Genomic DNA, 20,284 nt, shown 5'->3' with positions numbered 1-20,284 from the left:
CTAAGTTGTTCGTGATTATATTTAAACAAATTATTTCAATATTAAATTTGCAAAAACCGGTAAAAAAAATTTGAAAATTAAAAACTTTGCAAATTTTTCATCAATGTTTTCTTATGACGTTATCACGCAAAATTATCGTCGGTAAACCGACTTTACAGACAAACACCCCCCCCTCAGTGGCGGATCCAGATGTTCGCCTCGGAGGGGGCACTCTAGGATTTCAGAGTAGCCAGAGAAAAAATGTTTTAAAATTACTAAATTTGTATTTAATCTACTCACACTACACATAACATCCAACCACCAGATTTTATGATTCTACAAGAAATTCATTAATTATATTAAAATATAATTTATTGGTTTCAGAAACAATCATTTTTGTCGGCAATATTAATGTAGCAGACAACTGGTTTTTCGCGGGGGGGGGGGGGGGGGAACTTTCCCCAGGTTCCCCCTCTTGTATCCGTCACTGACCCCCCTCCCCTTTTTTATTTTTTTGTGAGGTGGAAATGACGTAACAATATACGGGCAGTCAATGCAACGAAGGTAAACGTGGTGGTTGTACGTGGCACGGTTGAGGCGACTTGTGCGCCGATCAGGCACGTGGTCGCCTGCTCGGCGCAGCTGCCGGGCCCTGATTGGCCGCAGGTCATGCTCTCGAGCGGGAAGCCTTCACTCCACAGACGAGAGAGACACACCCCAAGTTACCCCAAGTTCCGTTCTATCTCATTGTATAAGCCGGCGTGGCATTACATTTTGCTGTCGATTAGGATAGGTTAGACTACATTATAAATACTTTAAAACATTGTGGATGGTTGGTTATATTAGGTAAGTATAGCTACATTAAAAAATATTTGCAATGAACGAAAAAAAAAAAAAAAACCGAAGATCGATCGGGAGTTTGGCTCTCTCGTCTGTGAAAAGAAGGCTTCCCCTCTTGAGCTGTGACCAGCGCGCGCATGTTCCCTTGAGCGGTCAGCGCGTGCGATGCACCACAAATATGTCCATATAATGTTACCAGTTGGTTGTAAGGCGCCTTATGCGCCCGTTCAAAAAATGATGAATATAACAGACACACATTAAATTCTTTACACCATAAAAGTGTCGTGCCCACCATAAAAGTGTTTTAGCTGTCGGTGGGCATGTCACAAATACAAATAAATAAATAAATACAATAAAATAAATAAATTCAAGTGTGCCTTAACATCTATTCGCGACCAATTTAATCCTATATTTAGCGCTGGAAAATTGACACAACAGCAGTTGGTAGATTCGTGTTTTGCAAGTGGAGGCCAAAAATTTACATTTAAAATATATACGAGGCCATAACGTGGCAAACTCAGCCACGGCTCGCTACAGTTTTTATCTGAAAAAAGACGAAACTATCGGCCTCGTCAAAATACGACGCTGTGCTCGTTATCTTTGCGCCACGTACTCGGCAACAATGCTAGGAACGAAAAATTTTACTACTGTAAGCGCATGAAAACAGAAATACAGCGTTAGAGAGTCGGTCAGCGGAGAGCGTATTCATAAATACTAATTATTTGTGTAGTTTATGCGTTGGTGCACAACCGGGACGTGTCGAGGCTCGCGATGGAAGATGTCTGGGAGTGTGTGTGATGGCCGGTTTCGGCTGGCATGTGACAGGGTCGCCGTCGTAACTTTGAAACACACAAGAGAGAATGGTCTCAGTTATGACATTTCTAAGTTGTGGGGTTCGGCGTTATGTGTTTAAAAGTTACGTGTTTGTAAGTTGTAACAGTGGTGTGATAGTTCTAAGTTATGATTAGAGACCTGCAAAATTCGCGGATTCATTCGATGATAGGCTAGAATTCAAACACATATACTTCTTAGATAATTTTGCTATTGGCTTACTGTTCATCTGGACGAATCTCAACCAGTTATAAATAGGGACCGGAAAAATTCGCGGTTTCGACGGCCTTCAGGATAGACTGCACATTCCCCTGTACACTCGGGCAAATAACGCAAGTTCATTGGCTGCTGACTTGTAAGTCGTCTCAGCTGGTTTGTCTGTGATTCGATCCTTCTTTGGCTGGAGGTTTATAATTGGTTGAGATTCGTCCAGATGAACAGTAAGCCAATAGCAAAATCAACTAAAAGGTATATGTATTTGAATTCTAGCCTATCGCCGAATGAATCCGCGAATTTTTCCGGTCTCTAGTTATAAACCCCCTCAACCAAAGAAAGGATCGAATCACAGACAAACCAGCTGAGACGACTTACAAGTAGGCAGCCAATGAACTTGCGTTATTTGCCCGAGTGTACAGGGGAATGTGCAGTCTATCCTGAAGGCCATCAAAACTGCGAATTTTGCAGGTCCCTAGTGATGATGTTTGTAAGCAGTGTGGGAGTGTGTGACGTGTACCTGAGTTACAGCAGGTCTAGGGTGGTGACTGCGCAGAGCTCTGCGGAGGGCAGGCCGCGCTCGGCGGAGCTGGAGCTGGTGCGGGGGCAGGCGGGCCGCGCCTCGCTGGGGGACCGCCCCTCCTCCGTGCCGGCGCCCCTGGCCCGCGGCGGCCTCAGGAGCAGCCTGGCCGGGGGGGCCGCCCTGCGCCGCCTGGCGCACCGCCTGTCCTGGGCGTCGCGGCGCCGCTCCTCCGGCTCCAGGTACTGCCGCTGTGCACTCTCTCTCTCAATCCCCCATTCTGCTTCCGTCACTCCATCCTTTTGCACAATATCATCATCGTTAAATGTTTAAATACGTATGCTTAGAAGGCCAGTTTTTTTATATTTCGACCCTAGCACGAACTAACAGCATGTAATCGAATCGTATACATTATTCAGTCAATCGCTTTTATGCACCCTTTTTAAATGAATTACTTAATTTTTTTGTATATCATTCATAAAACAAGAAAAAAATATTGGATTTCCCGAAACCTTGAAAAACTCAAGTTTTTAGGATTGAGGGGAAACCAATTTTCGAAAATTTATTTATGAATTCTACACAAATATTAAGTAATACACCTCAGATTATATACACAAAAAATTATTTTAATTCAATTTTCTAGTGTTATATTTTTACTTTGTGGTTTATTGTTATTAAATATGTAAATTCCAACGGTTTTTATTTGTTCTCAGATTACAATTTTTGTTTGAATGAAATTTGTTACGGTTCCGTGCATTTTATAAGCGACAGACGGATGGTGAAACGTAAATATCTTGCGGGTCCCGTGTCATTATAGAACATGCCTAAAGCCCACCGCACACGGTATAATATTTTCCAATAGTTTGCTTACTAGAATGCTTACTGGTTTCTGTATTGTGTAGGCTACAAGCTGAAACACTAGGTGCGCTACAAGTTTCTGCTGCACACGATTCTAGCTGCCTTACTAGTTTTGTCAAGAGAATATTCTCCACAACAAATTTTTATTATGATAATTCACATGTTTTACTGCATACAAACAAGGCTCTTCTTTGTATGCATTTATTAAAACGAGGAGTTGGTCACTATTCCACTTCTTTCCGTCCATGTTTATCACGACAAGCGCGCTTAAAAGTGTAAACAACCCCTCGTGCGTTTTCGTGAGTTCTGATTGGCCACTCCTTGAATATTGGAAAGCACCAAGCAACGAAAATAGGACGCAGTCTATTACGCAAAACCAGTTGACCAGCTCGTACAGCTACTAGCTGTATTTCAGTTTGAATTCGAGTGAAGAAGCTAATAGTAGAGCCAGTACGACTCCTGGCTTACAATATTGTAAGGAATATTGTACCGTGTGCGGCGGGCTTTAATCCATTCCGTAGAGACCCGTAAAATTCGCGGGTTCATTTCTTGTTATGCTAAAATTCAAATAATTATACCTTAGTGCTGCTTCTGTCACTGGTTAACTGTTAATCTGGAGGACTGAGGGCCAATTAGAGACCCCTCACTCATAGAAGTGTCGAATCACAGGCCGCCCAGTCGAGACGACTCACAAGTCAGCAGCCAATGAACAGTTGGCATTTGCCCGAGTGTGTAGGGGATATTGGGGTCTATCCTGGAGGTCATTGAACCCACGAATTTGTCGGGTCTCGATCCACTCGGCTGACGTGTGGTGTGCTCGGAGGAAACCCCGCGGTCCTGAGAGTGTATCGCGAGTGACGCGGCCCGGGAAGTGACGCGGGAGGAGGGAAGTGGCACGACATCCGCCCGACGGGAGTGGCTCGCCTTGCAGTTGGACGGCGGAGGACGAGGAGGTGGACTGGAGCTGGGTGCAGGACGAGCTGCAGCTCATACACGCCGACCCCGGTGACCCCGGTGACCCCGGTGAGCAGGAGGAGCCCCTCCCCGCGCCGCCGCCGCCGCCGCCGCCGCCCCCGGCCGAGATGCAGCCGGCGCCGCAGCCCGAGGTCGCACAACCGCCGCCCCCGCAGGTGAGCGATCACTGGTTCAAATGATACGTGGCTTGATGTAAGTTTTTGGACATACGCCATTGCTAAGAACTTTTTCTGTTGAAGAAAAACTAAAAAAATTAAAATAAATAAATAAATATACCCCCCAAAAAAAAAGACAAAAATACACAAATTTAAGCAAAAAAATTGCTGTTGTCAACAAGGATATAAACACCACAAAATATTCCGTTGACCATATTCCTGTTCGAGAATATTTTGTGGTGTTTATATCCTTGTTGACAACAGCAATGTTTTGCTTAATTTTTTGTATTTTTGTCTTTTTGGGGAATTTTTATTTAATTTTTTTTTTTTTTTTAGTTTTTCTTCAACAGAAAAAGTTCTTAGCAATGGCGTATGTCCAAAAACTTACATCAAGTCATGTACTCCCATTGCACAAATCTTTCAAAGGTAATATCAATGTAACGAATTTATCCTCCGAGTCGGTAGTCCTGTATACCGTGACTGTGGCACGATCCTCGTCTGCAGGAAGGATGACGCTGTCAGAATTTGCTTTCTACTTTTTTTTTAATGTCTTGGAGCTCATCAGAAGAGATGTTTGTTTGTTTTGGTGACGTGGCTAAGGCGTAATGGTGGTCTGCACAGTCCACAGAAACTTATTCTCCACGACTTCTGACAGTTTGAATAAGCCACTTTCTACAGAAAATAAATAATAATTGTGTCTAGACGAGGGATCTTATAAGGAGCAAAGCTGAAAATTATATTTTAGTTCAAAATTTACGACTGCAAGAATTATTTCAATTATTTTCCGGCACTGAAACAGAAGTGACCTTAAAGCACACAGTGGCTAATATGCGGATCACCTCCAAAAACTTTCGTATCAGTTCTCCCGCCTGATATCATGCAGGAACCAGTGGGAACTAACCTGGCGCCACCTGAACTACTTTCACTTGTACGCATTTCTGTGAGGGGGGGGGGGGGGGGGGGTTGTTCCTTCGTTGGACGCGGCCAAGGATAAATAGTTAGTACGTAAGACCTTACGTCAATTTTTGGGGGAAAAAAACTCTTTTAACCATAAACATTCTTTCTATTGGCATACAACACTCAGCACGTGAGCTCAGTGGCTGTGCTACGGGAGGAGAGAAAAGGACATATCGCCTTCTGTGGTTTTATTGTTATATCTCCGGTTCCCGTCATCGTAACTAGATAAAATATGTACACTTTTTTGCGCATGGCTCCAGGAGGGTATGACGGCGGACAGAGTGTACGATGTGCCCTCCGCTCTGACAGCGGCGGACCGAGTGTCGCTGGGCGCTTGGCTCCAGGAGGGTGTGACGGCGGACAGAGTGTACGATGTGCCCTCCGCTCTGACAGCGGCGGACCGAGTGTCGCTGGGCGCTTGGCTCCAGGAGGGTGTGACGGCGGACAGAGTGTACGATGTGCCCTCCGCTCTGACAGCGGCGGACCGAGTGTCGCTGGGCGCTTGGCTCCAGGAGGGTGTGACGGCGGACAGAGTGTACGATGTGCCCTCCGCTCTGACAGCGACGGACCGAGTGTCGCTGGGCGCTTGGCTCCAGGAGGGTGTGACGGCGGACAGAGTGTACGATGTGCCCTCCGCTCTGACAGCGGCGGACCGAGTGTCGCTGGGCGCTTGGCTCCAGGAGGGTGTGACGGCGGACAGAGTGTACGATGTGTCCTCCGCTCTGACAGCGGCGGACCGAGTGTCGCTGGGCGCTTGGCTTCAGGAGGGTGTGACGGCGGACAGAGTGTACGATGTGCCCTCCGCTCTGACAGCGGCGGACCGAGTGTCGCTGGGCGCTTGGCTTCAGGAGGGTGTGACGGCGGACAGAGTGTACGATGTGCCCTCCGCTCTGACAGCGGCGGACCGAGTGTCGCTGGGCGCTTGGCTTCAGGAGGGTGTGACGGCGGACAGAGTGTACGATGTGCCCTCCGCTCTGACAGCGGCGGACCGAGTGTCGCTGGGCGCTTGGCTTCAGGAGGGTGTGACGGCGGACAGAGTGTACGATGTGCCCTCCGCTCTGACAGCGGCGGACCGAGTGTCGCTGGGCGCTTACCTTCAGGAGGGTGTGACGGCGGACAGAGTGTTCGATGTGCCCTCCGCTCTGACAGCGGCGGACCGAGTGTCGCTGGGCGCTTGGCTTCAGGAGGGTGTGACGGCGGACAGAGTGTACGATGTGCCCTCCGCTCTGACAGCGGCGGACCGAGTGTCGCTGGGCGCTTGGCTTCAGGAGGGTGTGACGGCGGACAGAGTGTACGATGTGCCCTCCGCTCTGACAGCGGCGGACCGAGTGTCGCTGGGCGCTTGGCTTCAGGAGAGTGTGACGGCGGACAGAGTGTACGATGTGCCCTCCGCTCTGACAGCGGCGGACTGAGTGTCGCTGGGCGCTTGGCTCCAGGAGGGTGTGACGGCGGACAGAGTGTACGATGTGCCCTCCGCTCTGACAGCGGCGGACCGAGTGTCGCTGGGCGCTTGGCTTCAGGAGGGTGTGACGGCGGACAGAGTGTACGATGTGCCCTCCGCTCTGACAGCGGCGGACCGAGTGTCGCTGGGCGCTTGGCTCCAGGAGGGTGTGACGGCGGACAGAGTGTACGATGTGCCCTCCGCTCTGACAGCGGCGGACCGAGTGTCGCTGGGCGCTTGGCTTCAGGAGGGTGTGACGGCGGACAGAGTGTACGATGTGCCCTCCGCTCTGACAGCGGCAGACCGAGTGTCGCTGGGCGCTTGGCTCCAGGAGGGTGTGACGGCGGACAGAGTGTACGATGTGCCCTCCGCTCTGACAGCGGCGGACCGAGTGTCGCTGGGCGCTTGGCTCCAGGAGGGTGTGACGGCGGACAGAGTGTACGATGTGCCCTCCGCTCTGACAGCGGCGGACCGAGTGTCGCTGGGCGCTTGGCTCCAGGAGGGTGTGACGGCGGACAGAGTGTACGATGTGCCCTCCGCTCTGACAGCGGCGGACCGAGTGTCGCTGGGCGCTTGGCTCCAGGAGGGTGTGACGGCGGACAGAGTGTACGATGTGCCCTCCGCTCTGACAGCGGCGGACCGAGTGTCGCTGGGCGCTTGGCTTCAGGAGGGTGTGACGGCGGACAGAGTGTACGATGTGCCCTCCGCTCTGACAGCGGCGGACCGAGTGTCGCTGGGCGCTTGGCTTCAGGAGGGTGTGACGGCGGACAGAGTGTACGATGTGCCCTCCGCTCTGACAGCGGCGGACCGAGTGTCGCTGGGCGCTTGGCTTCAGGAGGGTGTGACGGCGGACAGAGTGCTGGTGTAAAAGTGTCGGACGGCGGGTTGAGACGCCGTGTGCTCGCGCGCAGGAGGCGGCGACGACCGCCGCCGAGTCGTGGGTGCGCGCGTCCATGCGGCGCGTGCGTCGCTTCGCGCTGGGCGACCCGCCGGCGGCGGCGCGGGTGCGCTCCGCCCCCCCGGGCGCGCTGCCCCCGCTGCCGCCCCTCGGGCCGCCCGCGCCGCAGCCGTCCCCGGCCCGCCGCCAGCCCGCGCCGCCCCCGGCCGAGGCCTTCCCGCGCCGCTTCAGCGCCCAGGCCGAGCGCCGCCACGTGACGCTGGCCCCCGACCCGCCCACCAGCGCCGCCTCCAGCGCCGCCTCCAGCGAGTCCAGCGGCGACGAGACGCACAGCCCCGCCCACTCGGTGCGCTCGGCCAGGTCAGTCCAGCTGCCTCCTGCCGTGTCTCATGTTAGTAGTGTGCAAGTGACGGTCCGGGGACACGGGTTCTGGGTGTGGTGACCGGTGCCGACCGCCATCTTGGATTTGTGACGTCACGGCGGCCATCTTAGATGACCTTGACTGGTGGCCATCTTGGATGACGTCATCGCCGCCATTTTGTTTTCTAGAACATTCCGCCATTTTGAATTATGATGTCACCGTTGCAATTTCTCCTGCTGTGTTTCTCATGTCAACTTGGTAATAATTGTAATGTTAAAACGATATGTAATCCGAACTTTGAGAATTTTATAATAACTCATTAACACATAATATTACATTAATATATTTTCGAGACCATTACATCCGACTATGGCTTAAATGATTACGTATTGTTTGATTTTTTTTCGGTAAAAACGATTTCATTAATTTGTTATGAATTTTTTTTGTAATATTAAAATTGTAAATAACTGGAACTCTTGATGCTCGCAGCTCTGGCATCACTCTGTGCCTAAAAAGCGACAGATCCCTACTGTAGCCCGGGAACAAGGGAGCCATAAGGGCGACACCGGCGCATACACGTAGTGCTCAGTGGCCCCTACGCGCAAGGCAAGGTCTTTCCGTCAAACCGTGTCGTGGGGGCGACTTTATTGTTTTTCTGCCCGCGACGAACGACTACGATTCGCTATGAATACCTGTGTCATTATTTTTTGATGTAGGACCTAAATTTTCACATCCAAACGCCTCTTTGACTATTGCATAGTACACTTTAAGGGGAGAGAGATAGGAACTGGAAGATGCCATATTGATTTCAACAATTTTTAAATTGAACATTAATCTTCTTTAAAGCATAAATCAAGCGTTAATAATTTTACAAAGACCATTATGTGTAAATTAACAGTTTTAACAGTTGTAGTCATCCAACAAACAAAAATTTTAAAAACTATACCAAATGACTTCAAAGGTTTAATTATTTCTGTAGCGCTCAGGCACTATTAACGCTAGGCATTCCACTGAATTACGTACTATGTTTTAACGAAGCCAAATTTCTAAAATAACGATGCTGCCGTACTTGTGCACTCGCTATTGCACGCCCATGTCTTAAGATCTTGCTCCAAGCGCAGTCTTGTGTCGCCTGGTGTCGGCATAGACCAACGATAGAGACCGGTTTGCGTCCTGTGCGCATGATCCATCATCGACTTACGATTTATCGACAGAATTATGAAAATGCCCTCTAAAGAGTGCCCCGTGTATATTGTTCACATTTTGTATTCCAACATTCTCATGCTGTTGAAAACATTTTAAACCAAGAAGTTCAGTTGATAGCAGTACGTGTGTTTTAACGCACCTTTCACGAACTTTCGTGACTCTTTCTTCGTTGAAACTCGGACGTACAATGATTCATAATATTTTATCATCTCACTTTTTTTTACTGTGTAACCTTACTGCTCACTCTACTTCAGTATTCAGAGTAATGTACACTGGCCAGAATAACGGTCTAAAGTATACATTAATAAAAAGAAACAACCGGGATTTTATCTTCCCTTAAATTCGCTTGTTTCGTATTCCCGCGCGGGCATTTCTTTATCTCTCAGAAGCCTAACAGGTATAAAACAATTCTTTAGTCTTCAATTCACCAACCCAGAGCACCAGAGTAAAAGAACTTCCGCAGTTGGAATTGAAGCCGTGAATCTGGACATTAGGGCACATCGTCTTGAGCGAGTTCCAAATAATTCGGGTTGGATAAATTAAAACACCATGGATGTACGTAAATCGTAACAATTTCACACAGTCACAGTTTTCAGTTTTTAGTTTTCTCATTGCTTATCTCCGTCGATAATTGTTACATTTTCGTACGTACCGTGACGGCCTCGCCATGGTGCATGGTACAGAAGGTCAAATTAACGGTACAGGTACCATAATGATAGTACGTGTGACCTGAGTGGCGGGTGTTGCGAACAGCTGGCGCGGCGGGCAGCTGTCTGCAGGAACCGTTGGGAGCCAGCTGCGGCGGGAACCAGAGGAGGATGTTTCTTTACTGTACACTCTGTATAGGCAGGGGGGGGGGGTGTGTTCCATGAACCCGTCAGCTGATCCTACTGCTTCCAACCAGAGGCTACGCGTGCAAGCTGCCCTGCAGGAACTGTTCCAGGGTTTCATATGTCTTAAAATATATATATGTGTGTATGTATAAATATAAATATATATATAGATCCAGGGTTTGATATTTCTTTTAAAAAATAAGTATCTTATATATATGTATATATATATCTCCAATTACTACAAAAATGTGTGTATTGGTGTACTAGGTTTAGTTCACATCAGTTGAATGACAGTTTTGTTGGAAGATCGTAGATCGTGCTCAGGAAATAAGAATCTCTCTCTATCTCTCTCTATCTCTCTATCTCTCTCTATCTCTCTCTCGCTGCAGTACCCGGCGTTGCCTGGACTGAACACAGGGTGATATATTTCTTGTCCGTGTGTTAAAGCAAAACTGATAGCGCCATATATGACAGTGTGGTGGACATAGAGAAATGACACACAATTATGATTACCAATGATTTTCTGTTTACCCATGGCGATCGGTTGAACGGTTCAGAAGTTGATGCGCTGCAGAGCTAGTCACGAAATAAATGCAGATATGAATATAGTTATAAAACATAAAAAAGATTTTCCTCAGTTTTTGTTCTCTTTGATTCCATCTTGTTCCGCCAAATTTTTCTGGCCGATGTTGGTAGTTTGTATATTGGGTGGATGCTCGTCTGCAAGGTAAAGGTCACAGTCGGCCGTTGTAAACAAAGATAAATAAAACTAAAAAAATTAGCTCTGTCTTCTCTCTGGCCTTGGCGTGGGTGCAGAAAACCTGGCATCCTCGCTATTTCTGAGCTGCCAAGACTTTCCTTTTGTTGACTTGGAACATTTACAAAGATCGTCGGTTGCGAAGACGTAAAATATTGGAGAAATTATCACTCTTGTTGAAAAAATATAAGGGAAGGAAAAAAATTAACCAGGAAACGCCATTTTGGTTTCAAAGTTCTTTGGCCATTTCCATATTGATACTTTGTCTTCGTAAGCGATTTTTTGAGACTACAAATTACTTAGTGTTTGACAGTATTATTGCAGTTGTCATTCCCAAAATCAAATTCTATACCAAAATAATTTCATTTCACAGGGGAAAATATTTTTAGCAGATTACTATTAACTTTGATTCTATGCGTCAACTTAGTCAAATACGCAATATAATACATTTAAATAATTGTTACATCTTAAAAACTGTTCAAACAAAAATGAAGTCTTACGGTTTTTATATCTCCGCCTTAAGGTGTAGTCTCACGCACTATTTCTGTAAATTCAACACTATACCTCTCTTACATTGGTTGCTCCGTCACAGATATTTCCAAGAGATTTGTATAAGTGTGATAATAATTCCTGTGCAAGTCGCGCATGCAAGCAGATATTGCGCGCATTTTTAGGAAATAAACGTTGAAAACATTTGTTACAGGAGAACAAATTCAAGAGAGATACGGTGTTGAATTTAAGGAGAAAGCCCTTAACTATTAGCATTGATATATATTCAATGCTATTAGTAAGACGAGAAATTGTGGAAGGGGGGGAGGGAGAGAGAGAGAGAGAGAGAGAGAGAGTCAATGTGGCAAGTGAGACCCCGCGCCAGGGCGCAGTGATCGGTGCATTTCTTCCGGATTCCATTGCAAGCCGGTCTGGCAGCGTCCGACCACGCGCAGGACGTGTCTGCAGACGTCTGCCCCCGGCGGCCTTCTTCTCACAGACGAGAGAGCCAAAACCCGAAGTTACCCGAAGTTCATGCTTTTTTCCCGTATCTTTAATGTAGCTATGCTAACCAAATCAACCGTCCACAATGTCTTAAAGTATTTATAATGTAGCTAACATAACCTAATTGATAGGGACCGGAAAAATTCGCGGATTCAATGACCTGCAGGATGAACTCCATAGTTCTTCGTACTCTCGGTCAAATGTCACCCACTCATTGGCTGCTGCTGTCTTGTGAGACGTCCCAACGTAGCAGCCTGTGATTCGATAAAGCTTTGGTTGGGTGTTTCTCATTGGCCCAGAGTCATCCAGGTCAGTTGTAAGCCAATAGCAGAGGCAGCACTGATGTATAACTATTTGTATTTTAGCCTATCGCGAAATGAATTCGCGAATTTTTCCGGTCTCTACTAATTTACCATTTTATCAACACCGCTATATTTATTTACAATGAACAAAAAAAAACATCCTTAAGATGCACGATCGGGCGTTTGGCTCTCTCGTCTGTGGAAAGAAGGCTTCCCTCGTCTCTAAGTCAAAGAACATTCTCCGATGTCAGTGAGCGACGTCGGGATGTGCTTGAGAATAGCTTTCGCTCGCAACACTCCCTCAGCTTTCCGCGCGGTGTCTTCGAAACTTAGATTAGTGAATTGGAATCAAAACATTTCTGGCGAGAGGTTCTTAACCAGGCAATACAATTAAATAAAGGGGGGAAAAAACATTTTAAGATTTTTTTAAAGCCTCATTAGCACCTGCATTAATTCAAATATTTTCCTCAATTGAAATATGCGTAGCAAAATTCTGATGAACTTAAATTATATTTGCAAATGCCTACAATACTCTGCTTAGCTTCAAATATAGACTATAGATGATATTTGCTGAATAATGTAAAAAAAAATATTTCTTAAAATTTAATCTGTTTTTATTTTTTATTTTTTAAATGATTCAATTAAAGATGATATGGTCGCCATGGTCTTTGAGTTGTCTTATTCGCGTTCTGAAGAAGCTAGACCTATTGATGATGTGTGTACAATTTCCGCCATGACTCGTTAATTGAACTCCTAGTCGGTACCGATGTGGACTACTCTATTGAAAATGTTCAGTTTATGTATAAGAAGGACACTGGTTAAATAACAACCGAAGGATATTCGAGAATTTCGCCAGTACTTTCGTAACTTGACAGAAACCGGTTTAATTGCTTTGAAGGTAAACTCACTAGATTCATTTTGGAGCACGAATAAAACCTTCAAAATCTTGTTAGGCCTCCAGCAACAACTCTCTCCTTCCTTCGCACGTGCATGCAACAGAACACAGCAATGGGCACCAGTGGCTGTCTGGTGGTAGGGGCAATGGAGGCGATAACCCCCCCTTTTTTTTCTTACCAAAATCAACTCATTATTCCTAGAAGTGAAATAAAAAAAATAGAGATAAGGCAAAAATTAATCAACTCCAGTCCGCATATAACCTGTCATGCCAGTTCTTTTTTTTTTTTTTTAATAATTTACATTTTCTTTACTGCTACTCTACAGTATGTAAACTTGTTAAACTTAAATACTCTTGAAACTATAGTTCTGATGACTGATTTTCAAAACTTTAGAAATCTTTGTCATTAAAAGTCAATAATTGTTAGAGACCCGGAAATTTCGCGGATTCATTTAGTCGCAAGCTAGAATGCAAACCTTCACACTCTCGCACTGTGTTCGTGATTGGCCCGCAGTTGTTTGGACACGCCCCTCCTACGACCGTGAGCCAATGATGCCCAGTTAGGAGAGAAGTAAGCGAATCAGGTAGTGCCAAATAACAAGGATAAAAATGTTCTCGCTAAGAAATCAACCAATGGGAAAGTAAACATGGGTCGAGCACACCTAGTACTTTGAATTCTATCCTGAGGCCAGAGGAATCCGCGAAATTTTTAACAGTAATTTTTAACCGTTCCTCTCGTCAAGACAATATGTGTGCGTTTCCATGGAACATAAATTATTAACTTTCATTTTTTCACTTGTAACAACTTATCTCTCTTTCCATACGACATTTGGTTAGGACTAATATCGTGAATGGAACGGAAGTTGCATGGAACGGAAATGTGTAACAACCACGGTATCCTTTACGGTAAGGATGCCGTTGACTGAAGTTCACAAACCAAAGAGAAACTTTATAATACTAACTGTTAAAGAATTTAAACAATATGGGCAAGTATTTTAATAAAATTCCTTGTCGAAAATCAGTCTGAAGGCCGAGACTTAGTATATCTTCAAGTCTTTTTCGCTTTTATTGGAGCCGTTTCATTATACAGTGTATAATTTTGGGTCTGCTAATCGAATGATTCAGTAGTCGATGTAGATGCTCCGGCAGCGTATTCCAGCGGCGAGTGCGGAGACCACGTGTGATTCCCGTCGAGAAATGTAGTTTAAAAATTGTTTGTCTGTAGTCGGTTTACGGACGATAGTTTAACGTGACGTCATAACAAAACATTGATGAAATGATTGCATACTTTTATGAATAAAATTGAATCATTTTTATTGAATTATCACTATTTTGTATGTATACAAAGAAGGAGTGAAATGAAATCTACAATTTAATTGATAAATTTACTTTTGTTTGCACTCATTAATTCAAATATGTTTATTACTTTAACGAAGAGATAATTTTAACTATAACTTTTATACATGTTTGCTTTTTAACTTCTTCCAATATGTGTTATTCTGTTAAAGATAGGACGATGATAGGAAAAGTAGGAACGAATGGGAGTGTTTCAAGTTTAATGTGCCTCGAAAAAGTCAAATCGATGGTTGTTCCAATCGAGTGGAAGAGAGATAGATGTGGCGCAAGCGTACAATGAGCGTAACGGGACACAGCGTAACGGAACAATGTGCGTAACGGGACAATGAGTCATCCTTTTTCGTGCGTGCAGCCGGCTTTCATCGATTTATTAGACGTTGTTACGTCAAAAACACAATTTGCGGATATTTAAAGAATTCTACTTTAAATTTCGTGTCCCAGTTTCGTATCGTAAGTGTATTTGCAACACAACACGTGAGTTTACTCGTTACCGAGGTCAGTTGTTACACATCTCTGGCGAGAGCTGAAAGACTCGCCAGACGTCCTGGTCCGTGTCAGTGTGTTGTCGCGGCCGTGCTAATTGCGGGGCGTCCCGCCGAGATGTCGGGGAAACAAATCGGGCACAGTTACGGCTCTCCCACGAACCAGGTCGCCATATTTCGACCCGCTGCGCGCCGTCTCTGACGCTCCAGTTGGCACCCCTGATCACGGGCTTGATGACGTCACCAGTTCACAGGTTTAGTTCGTTAGCTTTTTTGACGTGATAACGTCTAATAAATCGATGAACGCCGGCTGCACGCACGAAAAAGTGTCCCGTAACGCACATTGTCCCGTTACGCTCATTTTACGCTTGCGCCGCATCTATCTCATTCGTTTCCTACTTTTCCTATCATCGTCCTATCCTTAACAGAATAACACAGATTGGAACAAGTTAAATAGCAAACATGTATAAAAGTTATAGTTAAAATAATCTCTTCGTTAAAGTAATAAACATATTTGCAAATAAAAGTAAATTTATCAATTCAATTATTGTAGATTTCATTACACTCCTTTTTATCCATACAAAATAGTGATAATTCAATAAAAATGGTTCAATTTTATTCATAAAAGTATGCAATCATTTCATCAATGTTTTGTTATCACGTCACGTAAAACTATCGTCCGTAAACCGACTTTACAGACAACCAATTTTTTCCAAATAAAAAAATACCAAGTTGAATACTAGTGTTTTCCCGTGATGGTTAGTGTGAAAATTGTCCAATAGTGATTGAGGTATTGACAATTCAACTACCCTTAAGTACCTTTTAAGTTACAGCTGAGAAAAAAAAATTGCATTGTGACAAAATATTTGGCCCTTTATGTTATAATATTCGCCCACATATATATTTTTTTACTTATCTTCCATTGTGTGAAACGACTACTGGACCTGCGGCGAGTCAAAATGCACTGAACACAGTATTGCTTTCTGAGTAAAACGATCCTTTGTCTGTTGACGATGTTACAAGATGCATGTATAGATAAATGATTAATATTATTGTATTTTGTTTTTGAAAAGATTATTGTTTCTTTAAAGATATCGCCTTCGAGCGACAGCTAGTTTGATTGATCACGTGACCCGCAAGCTGGCCTTGATAATTGCGAGCCATTTGCCGGTGTCGAACTATGCGTTTCTGCCGCTGCAGTGACAACTTCCGCAGCGTTTATTCTTATTTTTTTGCTGAGTGAATATTGTTACGATTGTGGGGGGGGGGGGGGGGGGGGGAAACAGGTTCGAAAGGATAGCCCAATCGATGGTTACCAAACGTCCGCTAGAATGCGCTGGAACCAGATAGAAAGCAGAACAGTTGCACGAATTAAATTATGTTATTCTAATTTTCTCAAGTACTTTTCAAGTTGTGATTATTTCTCGTTATGGCCATTAAAGTGAACAAAGTTTATTTCAGGATAGTTTCGCTATCATAAAAGTTTCATTTGGCCCACCAATACGTTTCGCACGACCCGTGGTATTCACGAAATTGAAAGTACACGGGTCCGTCACGTGAACGAAATCAACGAAAAGGCGAGCTTTGGGCATCCGCGGAATTTGGGCAACAGAACGGCAGCAGATAGGACACCAAAATCTGTTCCCCAAAATTAAGGGACTTGCAGTGTCCTATTGTGCGCTAGGTATACTGTTAGGATACAGGGTAGCATATTTAACGCCTAAACCCTTATTTTTGTGTCTTGGAATACTGGCCTAATACTTCGTTTCCATGGTCACATTTTTTTCTTTATACCGCGTAACCAAATATCGCTGTTTAACTGTAAACCAGAGGCGGCAGACAGAAACAGGCTGCGCTGTTTTTTTTTTCTTTTTTTTTTACTGTGACATTGATTTGTTTTCGTCCTTAAGGCGTGGCGGAAGGATAACTACATGATCGCACTCCTTTCACAATCGCCAGGAATAGCCACGGACGCGTGCCAACGTGTCTGTGTTGCAAACAACTGACCTTCGTGTTCGGCGCCGCTCTGGAAGGGACCCTAACCCACCTGCTTTTCAGTGGCGACTCGCTCTGGGTTTTGTTCATCCGCGTTCCTCGCGTTGGAAGCGGTGTTTATCGTGGGAGTGTGTTCCGAAGGTCGTCCGAGGAACTCGTTTGCGCCTACTGTGTCTCAGTTAGTTGCGCAACCACGTGGCGTGAGCTGAGGTCGATCAGCTGAACGGTCAGCTCGCGGTAGACGCGCAACGGCTTGCAAGTGGGGACGCGCCACAACGCCGAAATACCACAACGCCGAACCTACAATAACGCCGAAAACCATAACGCCGAATGCCAAATTGACTACAACGCCGACAGCTATAAAACTGCTGTGTACCACAACGCCGAAATACATTAACGCCGATAAATGTCATTGCAGGACTGCCACAAAGGTTAGGTTAGGTTAGGCTAGGCTATGTTAGGCTAGCCTAGGTTTTTCAATTTGCTCCTGTGCCCCCCCCCCCCCCTCGCCGCAGCAACATTTTTCGGCGTTACTGTATTTCGGCGTTGTGGTACACAGCAGTTTTCTGGCTGTCGGCGTTGCGGTCAATTTGGCATTCGGCGTTATGGTATTCGGCGTTATTGTACGTTCGGCGTTGTGGTATTTCGGCGTTGTGGTAACGACCCGTTGCAAATAAACCGTCGTCAGCCAGCCGTCCCGGGGGGGGGGGGGGGGGGGTGCAGGATGTGTCCGTGACTACAGGGCCATGCGATAGTTGTTTCCTTCTGGGGCTTCATAAAAGATGGTGTCCACGTTCCGCCGCTACCTAATGATCTGCCAGAGTTGAGACACAGAATTGAAGAGGCTATTGATTCCACTACTCCGGACTTGTTAACCATAGTTAGCTAATTATAATGATGGGAGATAAAAAAAATTCATACATACTAATGTTGTTCGGTTTTCTGTCCACAGCGAATATTAAATTTTCTACATATTTCAAAAAAAAAAAAAATTCCGCACTCTGAATTAGATTCCTTGCGTAAAGCACGCCACTCACTGTCGACGCACCATGTTGCCTTCTTCGTGAAAATTTCGCACAGTTGAAAATAAGTTGCAGTGGTCAAAATACAAGTAACAAACACAGTGTGGCTTGTAAGGTTAGTTATATAGTTCCGATGTTTTCAGTTTTAGTGTATGGCACGTGGGAAAACTAGCTGAGTGCGTCTTGGAGAGAACCACCCCCCTTCCCGGTTCTCCTCGTTAACCTTCGCCACGCCGGCGGACAGTGTGGACCGGCGGCCGGCCAAGGTCTGGCCGCTGAGCCGTCACGTAACAACAAGAGTCGCCGGCGCGGAAGCCGAGGCACGTTGTTCTATCAACGGCCGTCGTGTTCGACGCTCGGTGCGACGGGGAGTCCGCCTCCGCCGTACCTCAGTTCCAGCTCGACCTCGAAACCGACGGGAGGCATACATAGTTGCCGAGGGGTCGTTACCACAACGCCGAAATACCACAACGCCGAACGTACATTAACGCCGAATACCATAACGCCGAATGCCAAATTGACCGCAACGCCGACAGCTAGAAAACTGCTGTGTACCACGACGCCGACATACAGTAACGCCGAAAAATGTTGCTGCGGGTAGGGGGGGGCACAGGAGCAAAATGAAAAACAACGGAATGAATTTGTGTGCTAACCTTACCTAACCTAACCTTTGTGGCAGTCCTGCTATGACATTTTTCGGGGGTTAATGTATTTCGGCGTTGTGGTACACAGCAGTTTTCTAGCTGTCGGCGTTGTTGTGGTCAATTTGGCATTTCGGCGTTATGGTTTTCGGCGTTATTGTACATTCGGCGTTGTGGTGCGTCCCCGTTGCCGAGTATTTTCCTCCGGTCAGCAGGACGTGCGAATCTAAAACTTCCGTCTCGCCAATACAGGCGCGTGTGACTGCCGGAAGGTGATGATTCCGAGCGTTCCGGTGAACATCGGCGGACCCGCCGTCGGCAAGAGCGCGTGTGATTCGCCCGCCCGACGGGATACTAGGCAAGGACGACCGGGAACATGTTGGCGTCGCGCTGCCCCCGTGGGCCGGGTGTGCGAACCACGCAACTTCGTGTTTCACGTGCGCAGCTTTTTATTGTATCCTTACGAACCGAGAGTATCATCTTTAGGTTCTTCTGTTCGTCGTTGTTGTCCAATATGTCTTTATTTACCGTTAGGGTTGCTACTTTCTCGTGTTTGTTAGCCCGCTGTGTCCGCCTGTGCTGTGATTATGTATAATTAATTCCTTGTGCTATGTTTTAAATTTTTTTTGACTTCGCCTGATTGTAGCTTGTTTTCTGTGTGTTTGCATGTTTATCTTTCTTGTATAAAGTGGGCTAACTTCTGAACACCAAATGTAATGGTTCTATGAGGATTAAGATACCACAAGAGTAAACTCTGGAAGGAGGGGAGATTATGTAGGAGGATGTTCAAGATCGTATTGGGCTGGATTCGGATCTCTGGATCTTCGCACTTATCGTTTAAGGATTTGCCTTAGCAGTGGAAATCATCAGCTGTACTCAAAAACTAGTCCGTGCTGGTTATGTTCCGCACACACGCCATTTTCCTCCTGTTCACGGATCTGACATGTCCAGCTCCGGTCGCTGGATGCTGTCGCCCTCTCTAGCATCGAACCGCAGACCTCCGTCGTGCGCGACCCTAGTGCGGTGCCTCCTGAGACTTTCGGGCGGGCAACCCGCAGTACTCGTTGATAACCATCATTCTTCTATGCAAGTCAATCTTACTATCATTACTCTCTATCTCGCTAATCTGCACACGTCCAACTGCAAGGCTTTGCGGTAAGGGAGTTAGCGAGGCGATACACACCTCTCTTCGGCGGTACGTTCTGCTGACGAGGCAGACACTGTCTCGCGCGTCGCGTAATACCTTATAATTAGAGCCTGGAAAAATTCGCGGTTTCAATGACCTCTAGGATATACTCCGCGATCCACTACATATTCGGGAAAATGCCACATGTTCATTGGCTACTGACTTGTGAGACCTGGCGACTGGGATGCTTCCGATTCTATACTTCTTCGGTTGAATGTTTTTCATTGGCTCAAAGTCCTTCAGATAAACTGTGAGCTATTTACAGAAGCAATATGAAGGTACATGCGTTTGGATTCTAGCATAACGCGAAATGTATCCGCGAATTTTTCCGGTCTATACTTATAATAATTCCAATATTAAATTCCCTGACATTTGTGTGTTAATGAGGTTTCTTATGTCACAGTGCAATCAGCAATGGCGTATGTCCAAAAAAAAGTTTAAATCAGGCCGGTCCATTATCTCTCTCCTCCCACCCCCACTTCGCCGGCAACAAACCCTAACGCTACCCGTCTGACTTTTTTTTTTTTTTTTTTTTTTTTTGCGACGTGACGTTTCGCATGTTGACGCAAACCTGCGAACATGAGCTGT

General features: G+C 46.0%; 1 protein-coding gene across 1 annotated transcript in view; it reads left to right on the top strand.

The window, feature by feature from the left end:
- The window catches only part of LOC134542325 (sodium-dependent transporter bedraggled), a 152,026-nt gene that overhangs the window by 84,562 nt on the left and 47,180 nt on the right, over positions 1 to 20,284 (top strand). The window contains exons 3-5 of the mRNA XM_063386474.1: positions 2,420 to 2,625; positions 4,173 to 4,371; positions 7,681 to 8,027. Coding sequence (XP_063242544.1) covers positions 2,420 to 2,625; positions 4,173 to 4,371; positions 7,681 to 8,027 — 752 coding nt within the window. The remainder of the gene's footprint in view (positions 1 to 2,419; positions 2,626 to 4,172; positions 4,372 to 7,680; positions 8,028 to 20,284) is intronic.

This window comes from Bacillus rossius (genome assembly GCF_032445375.1).
Source record: "Bacillus rossius redtenbacheri isolate Brsri chromosome 4 unlocalized genomic scaffold, Brsri_v3 Brsri_v3_scf4_2, whole genome shotgun sequence".
Classification (NCBI taxonomy): domain Eukaryota; kingdom Metazoa; phylum Arthropoda; class Insecta; order Phasmatodea; family Bacillidae; genus Bacillus; species Bacillus rossius.
This window is presented reverse-complemented; position numbering and strand designations above follow the sequence as displayed.